General features: G+C 43.9%; 1 protein-coding gene across 1 annotated transcript; it reads right to left on the bottom strand.

Annotated features, from left to right (window-relative positions):
- Window positions 1–5,072: 5,072 nt before the first annotated feature.
- On the bottom strand, window positions 5,073–5,717 carry LOC115671119 (uncharacterized). The gene has a single exon (XM_030592595.1). The coding sequence runs from the start codon at window positions 5,715–5,717 to the stop codon at window positions 5,073–5,075; it is 645 nt and encodes a 214-aa protein (XP_030448455.1).
- Window positions 5,718–13,243: the final 7,526 nt, after the last annotated feature.

The raw sequence follows: 13,243 nt of genomic DNA, 5'->3' as shown, positions 1-13,243 counted from the left end.
ATGATGATTGAAATTTAGGGTTTATCGAATGGGCCTGAGGAAAGGCTCGACTGACATTGCTAGGCCCAGCCCAATAAACCAGTCATGAGGCCCAACCTTTTGGGGCTCTGTGAATGGCAACGGCCTCTAAAAGATTTTACCTGGGCCTTGTTGGCCGTATAGACTCGTTGAATACATCGGTGTCATATAGAGTAGAGATGTCGAATGGGTCGACTAGCAATAGGGGTGAGCATGGTCCGGGTAGGCGGTACCCACCCTGGAACCGGGAACCGCCCATTGGTTCCATGGATCCACTTGGGAACTGGACCGCCAATCCGATCTGGTTCCCGGGTGGGTCTATGGAACCAGTTCCCAATCTCTATAGATTCACAATCATACTATAAACATGATGGCCAAGTATATTTTCCGAAATTTTCTGCTAACAGAGGCTCAAGTAAGCGCAGAATCACCTAGAGTCACTGTTAGAGCAAGAGCAAAAAGCAACGACAAGCCAAAAACTGACAAGTCTTGAACAAAACTTCAACTTAATTTGAAGCACTCGAGGTTGAAAAATCAAATTTGCCAACAGCAACAAAAAGAATGAGTACCCTTAAGTAGAAAATTTCACTCGGTTGCAAGTCTACTACTCAATGACAAAGTTGAAGGCAAGGCAAGAGCTTGATGCAAGATGTGAGGGATATGTGAGGGAGGGTTGAAGGAGAGGTGTAAGGCGAGAGCAAGATGCGAGATGTGAGGGAGGGCCGGAGGCGAGGCAATTGTACGTTTGCGACGCAGCAATAGAGTTGAAGGCGTGACCACGTGAGACTCTCACGGCGAGAGTGAGATGAGGCTAAAGTTTCTTCTTTTTGTTTCTATTTTGAGGACCGCGAGACGTGAGTAGGACTATAGGATAAATGGCAAAAAGCAAGCGAGAACGATTCACTTTCATTAAAAAGTGAGCTGGAATTTTCTTTAAATATATATATACCAATCCGGTCCGGGTGGGCAAGTGGGCAGTTCCACACTTGGAACCAGACCGGTCTCTATGGGAACCGTTGGTTTTGGGTCGGTTCGGTTCGGTTCGGTTTCGGGCGGTTCCCGGTTTCTAGTTCCTTTGCATATCCATAGCCAACAATGCTCGGCGTTGTAGCAGGCGGTGTCGGCTTGACTTGTTTGTGGAGCGAGCCATGCTTAGGCATGGCCAGACATGTGATCTATTGTTTCGTGCTTGGGCATGCCCATATATTTTAGTGGTCAATGACTACTGATCATGGACCCTTTGGGCCACAAAGGGATTTTCAGCTAAAATTGGCCAGATAGACTTAATTGATAAATTATGAAAATATTTAAGACTTAATTGACATAATTAAAAAGTTTATGACTGAATTTGCAAAAGTGTAATAGGTTTAGGATTTTTTGGACAATTTTCCCTACAAATAAATGGGAAAAAATGACATGTATTAGGCTAAACCATCCTGATCCACGGGCCCGGGCATGGCCCATAACATGGGCCTCATACTATGCTAGGCCAACGCGATGTGTTCGGCCATCTCGGCACGCCCCCAACACATTAATCTGGGCTGGCCCGGCCCATTTCGCACCCCTAGCTGTCAAATTGGTGCAGCCACGACAACAGGCAATATGAAACGAAAATTTTTGAGTGGTTATTATTAACCATATCTTGATGCAAAATAATTAATTATTAGCGCACACGAAAATTTGAGCATTTATACTTTTGTTCCCTGTTAGAAATACTTTTCATTATCGAAAAACAATACAAGCAAATATGACGAGTTCTCACAACCACTCAAAATGGCCCTTTTACAAGTATCAGAGCCGTCACGTGGTGAGGAGCAATAAGTTATTCTATTCAAAAGATGCCTTAAACAATCAGTGGCAAATGGTATATTCGAGGGCGTCTTACACACCACACCGATCTCCATTTTACATGACGAGTCCCTTTCATCTCAAGCACGATAAATAATCATATGAGCACACGAGGGTTGATACTTTCCCTCGGTAGCCTCGAGGCGAAAGCACGAATCCGACAATTCGAACTCGAGATTCAAATCTAGAAAAGACAGATCGCAGAAAATGAACGCGAACGGCTCGTGCCATCTTTAGAGAAACCAAACACGCAACGGATATTCCGAAAGACCAAACGAGCGAAAGGGTCTAGATGCTCATCCCGTGCTCCAAAGCTAATCGAAAGTCCATGTCCTATCCGGCGCTCAAATTTGAACCAGACGCAAACGAAAACGACAATGAAGGTGGCAATCCTTCAACGACAGCGAGATCATGGCAATTATGGGTGATGTTGCTGACAAATGCAAGTGAGGACAAAGGCTGGACATTGGTCGGAAACATCATCTGGGTGAGACTAATGACAAGGCCCCGCGGTCCCTCTCAATCTCGTCTGGTGGCCGCCGGTGGCTTTGGCCCCTCGTTGTGGCGTCCGGTGAAAGACGATGTAGCCCCACAAGTGTTCACTGCGATCGCGAAAGTGTGGATGCCCTGACATTTTTGGTGCCTGAAGAAGGATAGAGAGTGTGCATTGAGCGAGAATGCCCGAAAGCCGAGTTTTATGTGGTGCAACGTTGTCCCGTTGAGAGACAAATCGCCGATGGTCCCTTTCCTGGGTATGCCTGTGTGGTTGTCATTATGTGGTGTGAGGGCATTGTAGAGGCGACAGTTGCCCTAACCCGCATCCGGATGAAAACAGGTCAATTTTAGCTATTAATCATGCGAGTTTTGCGTGAGTTGCCCAAAAGCCGAGTTTTATGTGGTCCAATGTCCCCATCGAGAGACGAATATCCGAAAATCCTTTTTTGGGTACGCTCCTGTGGTTGTATAGGCGCTATTGTGCCTTTCTTATCTGAAAAACTAGTTTAAAGGATGAGACTTTCCCTCACACTTATAGACTGACCATCAATTTCTTCCACAACCGATACAGGATAACCCCAATAATCTCCCCCTCACGCATTGGGCCCTAGATCGAAGCAGCAACAACGTATCTATCGTGTGAACGTTGGGTTCAAACTTATTACTAACTTGAGCTTTGATACCATGTGAGATTTTTTGGAAATCACTGCAACCGTTTTAAAACCTTAAGCTAACGAGATTTAAATATTTAAATATTCCATCAGTATAGGTGACAGTTGCCTGGACCAAAATCCACGTGGGAATGGGTCAATCTCAGCCATTAATCACACGAGTTTTTGCGTGAGCTCAACTTATGAGATTTTCACTATCATCGATCGAATTGTACTTGATCTATAGATTCAAGTCGAAACAAGTTTTTGTTTTTCAGTCCTAGAGACCAAGTAAAGCTTCGCTTGTGCTCCGTGTAAAGCTCTATTTACGGTCAATAGCGGTGGGCTTAAACTAAAGTAACGTCCTAACATCCCTTGTTTAGGAGCAGTAATAAGAGAATTAGGTGGGCAACCTAAGCAGCTAGTCTCATCAAAAGCATGCGCAATGCAACAAATCACCGGCATCTTCCGAACTACTGTTTGGCAAGAATTAGGGAATTCTTGTCCCTTAAGATTGCCTTGACCAATGAAATCCAATTTCCCCCTCTTCTGCCATGAGCGACTGAGCTTTGGCTTTTCGTGCATTCCAGGCACCAGCAAGATATATTGTCAAGCAAGTACACGACACTCAAAGAGTAACAACTTGTAGGCTGAGGACAATCCAATTAATATGCAAAAAAGGTCTTATTAATGAGTGCTCAGTGGGTTCTTAAAACCATGCTTAATAAGGAAATCTTTTTTATTTTCAATGCGCTGATTATATATAATACGAGGGAAAAAGTGCACTAAGAATAATAAGTTTCTCTATTTGGGTATTTGACAACTGCTCTATGGACACTTATTAACAAAATTCGTGAAGTTAATATGTGATGAGAAATAGGTGCAACGAAAGTTGTCGAAAAGGCGGAAAGCTTCTCCTCACCGTCTCAATACGCATGACAAAATAGCAAATCTTCGAACAGTTCCAACTTCAGTACCCGTTTCTTTAGTTCCGCAGGTTCCACACTATCAAGTCTCCATGTCACATTGCTGGAGGAAGAGAATACTTCAGTAGTCCGTGAGCACCATCCAAATTACTAAAACGCGGTCTAAGAATTCGGAACTACATCGCCCCACGATTCGATTGGCAAAAGTCAGAGCTGTTGCAATGACAACCTCGATTGGCAAAAGTCAGAGCTGTTGCAATGACAACCTCGAGTCGGCCTGTTCAGATCGAGCTAAATGGAAGAACTTTGGTTTCGTCTACAGGTGAATTGGCAAAAGTTTTTGGAGCGAAACGAAATCTTCCCTCATTTGGGAGGGCGAATTGGTATTCCCAAACAAATAGGGGGGTCTAACTGCAAGGAACTAGCCAGCAATGAACGAAGGAATATGCCCGGAAAAAGAGTATTCCCCTGAACCCACAGACCAAAACAGGTGCAGACAGCAAAAGCTTGACCAGCAAACTGCTAAGCACTTAACACGTGCCTTCTTGTTCCCTACAATCTCTGTAGCTATCTCTATCTCCGTGGGACTTTTTGAAAGGCGGAACAAACAGCAGCAGAAGAAGAATCTAATAGTGGGTATGTGCGAGAATTCTGGGGGAGAGTTTGGTTTTTCTTAGATGGGGTGTTATGATTTTCTTGTTTTTTTCCTTTCCATGTAAAAATTTCTTGGTTGAATGTTAATGGGTGTTGCCAAAATTCCATTTTGTCTTTCGAAAGACCATTTAATCCTCACCCAACAAGTTCCTTAAATGGTGGGGTCATTGAACGAACTCCGATCTACAACCCGAATTCAAAGAGGATCTGGCTCATGCATGCCCAGGATCAAAGAGGAATTGGCTAAGGAGAGAGCAAGAACAGAAGCTGCAACTCGAGAGCATTGCATTGCATTGCATTCATGTCGTCTCTGGTTTTTTGGCTGTTCTAACCAACAAGATTATGTACAATTAATTACAACCTCAAATACCAAATAAGCTCCCAAAGATAAAATTTACACTGCTGATCCTGAGTCACCGCCGAGCTATTATTATCGCACGAATTACGCAGCTACCACCAGGCTTCTGGCTCCACGTTACACCTACCACACAGCACAGCCTGAGCTGTCCCTCCTTCCGCTGCCGCATCTGCTCTCGTCCCACAGCCTCACCACCGCCCCGTTTATCACCCCCGTGTCCTGACACCTGTACCACCACATCTCCCCGTTCCTCGCCTTCAACACTCTCTCCCAGCTCTCCCACCACTCTCCTCCCCCGCAAGAACCGCCCTCCCCGGCGGCGTCCTCCTCCTCCCCCTCCTCCACCGCCGCGGCGGCCGACGCCGCCTCGCGCTCGCGTTCGCCGTCGTCCTTGTAGTAGGCGGTGAACTTCGTCCTCCCTCTCGTCACTCCGTCGCCCAGCTCGCTCCCCGGATAGCCGGCCGACGTCGAGGCCGCGCCCGAATCATCGGCGGCCGCCGGTACGGATCTCTCGGCGACATCGGCCAGTCGCCTCTCCGGGATCGGCCCGTCCCCGCTGGACCTGCTGATCGCGCCGCCATCGCCGCGCGGCTCGCGACGTCGCCGGACGGCGGAGGAGCCGGCGGCGGCGGCCCTGATGCTCCACACGCTGACGGCGGCGGTCACGACGGCCACCAGCGTCCAGAGGTTGCTGGCCACCGTGAACAGCCCGAAGCTCACGTACTGGAACGCGAGCGCCTCGACCCTGGAATCTATGGCGTCGTTCATCGCGTCTCTTCTTCTTCTCCGATCGCCGAGTCCGGCGCGGCGGCGGCGGCGGTGGCGGCGGCGGTTTCTCTCTCTGTGGGAGTGAAGAGAGATGGGCGAGCGATGAGCACGAGGTTTGGGGAAGGGCCGAGGGTGGGTATATATAGGGTGCAGGGGAGAGAGAAGGGGGCCGAGGAACGCGAGCCGTCGGATGGAGCAAGTGGGGATAGGATCTGATGGAAGATGCCGAGAATCGAGAGGCGAGATGCCAATTGCGAAGGTAGATGCGGGCGGGGGCAGCCATACTACACCGGATTTGTGCGCGAGATCTTGACGGACACGTGTGGCCCGGTGAGTGGCCCGTGGGTTGGTTCGATGGCGGACGCACCTGATGCTGACCCACCTAGTAATGCGTCCGAACATCAGACTGTGCTCGCGTGTGCGCGCGTGTGCGCGAGGTGTCATACGTACGAACAGCCGGAAATGGCTACTGGGGGTGGGGCCCAGCAGTTGATGATCATGATGCGTCCGCCGCAACACGTTATAAATGAAAGGGTAGTGTGGGAATTTTGAGCAGTCGGTGCTCTAGAGGCTCTTTGATATTCGCCGTTTGATCGGATCGTAAATTAATACGCGTGCGTCATCCCTACGTTTGGATCCGTCTAGGCATTCGAGCGAATGCCAGCATCCTCGAGAACTTCTTTCTCTAAAATTTTCTTCCATGGGGTCCGTCTATTTAAAAGGAAAATTATTTTTGGAAAACCATTTCCCAACTTTTCTGTGCTTGAACAACGGACAACTAATTGATTCATGGAAGGTGTTTTTTAATGAATTGAAAACAATAAATTTAAATTGAGAGAGGAGAATCACTTTTCCTAAATCACCAAACAAATAAAAACTAACTATTTTCCTTGAAAATGATTTTTATGTAAAATATTTTCTGTGATCATAAAATTTCAAGTATAACAAGCGCACCCTTAATGTGAATTTGTGAGTGAGAGCATATAAGGCTGGCTTGGACAAAAAAAGCAAATCGAGGTTTGTGATTTAAAGTTTCGGCCCATGACATATGAACGGTCAGAACGTTGGCGACCGTACAATTTAAAAAAAAACCCTCGTTAGTAAATATCCTTAATACACGCGATGCAACGTCTGTTAGGAATGCTCTATAAATGAACTTAATCATTGATGGTGTAATTGGATTGAGAAATGTAAACTAAGTCAATTATGGAGCATTGTTTAATGGAGTAGCTCGTATGTTCAACTGGGTCCCACTTGATTATCTTAATGGACTTTATCTTTTCATTGGTTAGGGATATGCGATAGTGTCCGAGGAAGAATCCCTGAGCCACCTAAAAAAACCAGAAAGAAGCACGTCATCCAGCATTAATCAACAGACGGCACAATCATCAAGCACGAGGAATAATCTCGCCTTAAATTTGCATCAGTCCTTCATTTTAGCAACCTCACCTCTTACATTCGTCCATACGTTAAATGATGGCAGAGCTACGTAACATCAATCCCCATTTTTTTATTTTTTTATTAATGAACCGTCAGATTTCTTTCACATGCCGCGTCATATGAAATGTTCAATAAAATCCCAAAATTATAAACAAAAAATGTTCGCATTCCAACCCTTTGCTTAGCATAGAATGGAGAAAATATTCGGTGATTTCATTTTAGGGATAATGACATAAATAGTCCATGAACTTTGATTCAATATGCAATTTGGTCCATGAATTTTTAATTTATTTACTATAATCCCTGAACTTTAGTCTAATGTTCAATTTGGTCCCTGAATATATTGAACATGTTCATATAGTTCATTGACTAAATTGAACATGTATCAAAAGTCAAGGGACCATATTGAATAAATTAAAAGTTCAGATGCCAAATTGAACATTAGGTTAAAGTTCAGGGACCACATTGCTTATTGGGCCAAAGTTCAATGACTGTTTGTATCATTTTTCCTTCTTTTTATCACGTCATCGGTTGACGTGACATGTATTTCTGTGCTTTTATTCAATTACAACTTGACACATATATATTGATGTGGAATTAAATATAAAAAATTAAAAATCTGCTTAGACGACCACCGGCGCCTCCACCTCTGTCACTAGTATCGCGTCCAGGCAAACGCTACTGCGCGTCCAAATCAAGCCACCCTATTCATCATTTTTGGTTGGCATCATCTTAATCCGTGCATCTTCGACGGCTTCGTCTTCCTCTTTTTTTTTCGAGCTTTGTAGCCGTAGCAACTTGTCCATCGCTGTCGATATCTGCCTTTTAATTTGCTGTGTAGTCTCGTAGCCATGGATGAGCCGTCATCACCAAATTTGGAGGCACAATTCCAGATCTAGAGCAGTGGCGTCACCGACCATGGACGAGCAAGGCTCGTGTCTGTGAACAAGCCACCTCGCCGATCATGCACCGGCGGCGTCATCAGCGAGATCCGTGTGGCTCCGCCTTCCTGCCTTCACTATGGCTCCAGATCTGGTCGGCCAAATCTGATTTGCGGCAACAAAGGTGGAGGGAGGGAACTCGCAGCTAGGCGTGGCGCCATGACAAGGTCAATGGCTTGTGGGTGGAGATCGTGGCGGAGCGTGGCTGTGATTAGATATGAGCGGGCGGAGTGTTGGCTGTGAAGCCTCAAACGAAGATAATTTATCTGAAGATACGAAATAAGCTAGAGGGATTTTTCACTTGACTATACCAAGGTACAGGCTCCGGCAACCAAACACACGGTAAGTAACTGTATATTTCGATCACTTACTATGTTAAATCAACAACTTTGATAGCAAAAGGAGGTCTTCGGCAACCAAATAGAGACAATTTCCAGCACCGACCAAAATAGTTGGTCGGGAGAGACATTCTCCGGCTAAAAATTCAGTTGTTAAATACTGTGCCGACCGACCTTTGGCGATTGATTTCTCGTGACCAATTTCTAGCCTTTTGAGATCAAAGGTTTTTGATGCAACATAGCAGTTTCATTGCAGTGTCAGCATATTTGTCATGGCGTGGCCATAACTTAGGCTGGTCGGTTTCTCGGCGATGTAATTTGCATATTTGAATTCGATGTTACTATTCATATTTCTCATCTATATTCAAACTCTCGCGTTATCCTATTAAAACCCTTGTATATCTGAGTAAACTGTGCAATACGTAAAATCATGCATGGCATGGTTAGTTTGGACCGTTTTGGTTATTATGGAGCAAAAGTCGGTCCAAATAAGGACATCTAGGGTTCCTGGTCTAGTACAAATGACAGGATCCTATTTTCATTGCTAAAAGAAAAGGAACATGGGTTGGTCGGGAAAGAAATGAAACTAGAGACCTATTCTTCTATATAAGATGTGCGACTCTTGAGTTCCATTTAACAGAACTTTCACTTGGTCTGCGCTCAAAGGGAAAATTGTCAAGAAAGTCCTAAACCTATTGCACTTTTACCAATTCAGTCCTAAACCTTTTCACTTCTTGCCAATTCAATCCATTTGTCCGGCCGGCACTGACATGGCCGCCGGCCGTCCGGCCAACGCTGACGTGGCAATTTTTAAATATTTTTTTCAAATTTTTTAATATTTTTTTCTGCCTATTCCCTCTGGCCGGTCCGGCCATCGGCGACCTGCCAGAGGCGCGGGCCGGCGAGGTTGACACCGTCGGCCTCTGGCGAAGCTCGCCCGCCGCTGCGAGGCCGGCCTCGCCATGGCTGGGCGAGGCTGGCCTCGCCGTCGCTGGGTATCGCGGCGGCGAGTGAAACCCAACGACGGCGAGGTCGGCCTCACCATGGCTAGGCGAGGTCGAAACCCAGCGACGGCGAGGTCGGCCTCGCCATGGCTGGGCGAGGCCGGGCTAGCCTCGGTTGGGCGAGGCTCGACCTCGCCGGATCTGGGCGAGGTCGAGCCTTGCCCAGCCATGGTGAGCCCGGCCTCAGAGCGGCAGGTGAGGCTCGCCTTGGCCGGTGGTCGGCAGGGGTGAGCTTCGCCAGAGGCCGGCGAGGCCGCGCCTCTGGCCGTTCGCCGGTCGCTGGACAGGCCAGAGGGAAAATGTTGAAAAAAATATTAAAAAATTCGAAAAAATATTTAAAAATTGTCACGTTAGCATTGGCCGGACGGCCACGTTAGCGCCGGACGGGTGGCCACGTCAGCACCGGCCGGCAAAATGGACCCAATTGGCAAGAAGTGAAAAGGTTTATGACTGAATTGGAAAGAAGTGAAAAGGTTTAGGACTGAATTGGCAAACTTAAAAGGTTTAGGACAGAATTGGCAAAAGTGCAATAGGTTTAGGACTTTTTTAACAATTTTCCCGAGCTCAAATGGAAATCTCAATTGAAAAACTCTAGGGGGTGAACAAGTTTCAAAGTCTATCTAGAATTGACCTTCTGATTTTGCATCCATGATTGATTCGGTAAAACTAGAACCGAAGCTTAACATAGGAACGTCGATGCAACCTATCACAGTTCTTTGGTCTCCTACCACCTATTAGATTAAGATTTTGGATTGGACTTTCTTATAGCACTTTGGTTATCGCAATGAATGATTGTTCTGCTATGATGACGCACCAAGCACATTGAAATAAATTGTCATTTCATCCGATATCATGTTCTTCATGTCACCATTCGACTTGTCTCCACTTCATCCGCTGAATGGACTGTCGATGTCTTCACTGAAACATATCCACCTAGGCATTTTCTATATCTATTCTCTCAAACTCAATCATCTTGAGTTCGAGAAAATGTTAGAGATATATTTAGGACTTGATTATACTTTGTAAAAGTTTTAGGTCAATTGCACTTTTGTGATAAGTTTTAGGACTTTCAATACACTTATCCCTTTAATTTAATAGAACTTTTACTTGGTTTGCGCTCAAAGGAGAATCTCAATTGAAAAACACTCTGCAGAAAGAAGGGAAAGAGAGAGAGATGAACAAGTTTCAAAGTCTATCTAGGATTGACCTTCTGACTTTTGCATTCGTGCTCAATCCGTTATACCTAGAACCGAAGGTCAACATAGGAACGCCCACATGACCAATCGCGATTCAATTTACGAGATATTTCACTGTATGATTTTATACGTTGTTAGTAGTAGAACAAGTCTACGTAACTGTTCCACCTCGAAAAGTAGATAATGTCCTCATATAGCGCAGTCAAATTTTTAGAAGTCCTTCATCAAGCAAAACTAGCTGGAAGTCACCCCAGGCTGGAAACGGGAAAAACCCTAGGTCGCTTCCAAAGCAATGTCTCAACTCGCGATCTAGTGATTGATTACCCTCGTTGATTTACATCCGCATAACCTATAATTATGCCCCCGTCTTCATTATAAATACCCTTACCGACTATAATTAAAATTATACCTCGATTCATGATCGATTTTCTGGACCCAAATCGAATAAACGAACCAATGGTACGATGGAAAGGAAAATGATCAAATGTTAATGGTTGACAAGTTAATTCATTACTGCCATACATTGAGTGTCCAGTGTACCCGCTCTCTCACATACGACGGTTGCATAAACTTTAGATTGGAGAGCGAGATAGAAAAATTTTACAATTCCTGGCAAGAAATGAAAAAAAAAGTTACACGAGTATATACATATGACATAGAATCGGCTCTCGCTTGTAGAAGGCAAAACTTTTGCATTGTACCACTTACAATTGTAGAAGAGAAACCCTACCTCTTTACATTTGTATCCCCTGGTTCAGTGTAAGTTTCTTACTTTACCAATCTTTTTGTAGAAGAGAAACCCTACCTCACTACATTTGTGTCCCCTGGTTCAGTGTAAGTTTCTTATTTTACCAATCTTTTTGCAGAAGAGACACCCTACCTCTCTACATTCGTGCCAGTTTCTCATTCTACCAATCTTATTGTGTCATTTCTTTGTAACTGTCTTATCATTTTCATATCAGTTCCTGCCACCTGTGTGACTGATTTTACTTTCTATTTAGTCTCTTTTGTCATTTTACATATCGCATTTGCCTTCTTTCTTATTTACGTTCATTGATGAATAATTTTACTTTCATTTAAATTAATTGACCGATCATTTACACTGTACTAAACATAATCTACCTCATCATCCAACTCTTTATATTCTTTATAGATCTTTTTTTTACTATTTTGACTTTGATAAATTTAACCCAAGATTCTAGTTTAGTTTTACTCTTTAGTTTAGATCCTCAAGATCCCATGGGCTTCTACATTGTACCTCTTACAAATGTATGTATGTATGAGAAGATAAGAGAATGCCATATTTCATTTAATCATATCTATTATTAAAACAATGTTCCACATCATCTAACAATAGTTGACAATTCATAAATGAGAGTCAGCCATACAAGAAACATTTCAACATCCACATTATCCTTGCCTAATATCTTTCTAGTTCTAAAACTCTTACTAAATTTGATTTCCGTAAGACAATTGAGTGAACTTGATTTTGGCATTCAATTCTCTTCTCATGGTTGTCATGTACAGAATCCACGGACGGGACAGACCATTGGAACAAGCAATAGAGTGAAACACTTTTTTGAGCTTGTTTCCTTAATATTCCCAACTTTTCACTGGTCGTACTGCCACAATATCATCTTAAATTTGACATTCTCAGTTAAGGCTGACTTCTTCCTCTAGATTAAGTTCTTCAATTTCAAGTGGTCATTTAGATTTTGTTGACAATAAACATTTTGATTGCCTATCATGTTCGTTGGGAAAATATTCTGCCTTGCCATTTGATCTTAATGAATATATCATTAATTTTTCTTTTGATCTAATTCACTCTGATATTTGTTAACCATCTCCAATCCCCACCAAGGAGGCTCTCGCTATTTTGTAAAATTTGTGAATAATCACTGTCATTATATGTGACTTTATCTTATGAAAAATCGATCTAAAGTTACTTACACTTATCTCGATTCTATTGTCATGAAAACACAATTTTCTCAAGAAATCAAGGTTTTTCGTACTGATTATGCCATGAAATATAAAGACACCGAATTTCTTAGCATTCTCTCCCAAAATGGTACTATCATTCATTGTTCTTGTCCAAGCACTTTTGAACGAAATGGTCGAGGAGAGCGTAAACATAGGTATACTTTAGTTATTACATTCACTCTTCTAATCTACGCCTCTTGTCTAAAAATATAGTTATGTTGAGAAGCTTCTTTTATTGTTGCATATACTATCTACCGCACTTTGTCACCTATCATAAGTAACATTTCTCCTTATGAGCGCTTATATGATAGTGTCCCCAGTAAGAGTCTTCTTCAAGTCTTTGTAGTGTTTGTTTTGTACATCTTTATCCACATACGCACGGAGTTATGACCTTATGCTTGTTTATGTTGCTTCTTTAGATATAGCATTGTGCACAAAGGGTATAAATATTGAGATCATATCATCGATCGTTTTCATGTGTCTCGTCATGTAACCTTTTGGAAACGCGAGATGTTCTCATCTCTTTATCCCTTCGGATCCTCATCCCTTCATATCATCGACTCATGTTTCCTTCTTCACCAACCCTTAGTGGATTTATTCCCAGAAGATTCCACACCTCCATCCACT

This window comes from Syzygium oleosum, unplaced genomic scaffold (assembly GCF_021117445.2).
Source record: "Syzygium oleosum isolate NSW1041296 unplaced genomic scaffold, Sole_v2.1 Sole_v2.21, whole genome shotgun sequence".
Lineage (NCBI taxonomy): Eukaryota > Viridiplantae > Streptophyta > Magnoliopsida > Myrtales > Myrtaceae > Syzygium > Syzygium oleosum.
The sequence above is the reverse complement of the archived record's forward strand: the minus strand, read 5'-3'. Positions and strand labels throughout refer to the sequence as shown.

Coding starts and splice junctions, on each gene's coding strand:
- LOC115671119 (XM_030592595.1), bottom strand. CDS start 5,717: ATGAACGACGCCATAGATTCCAGGGTCGAGGCGCTCGCGTTCCAGTAC.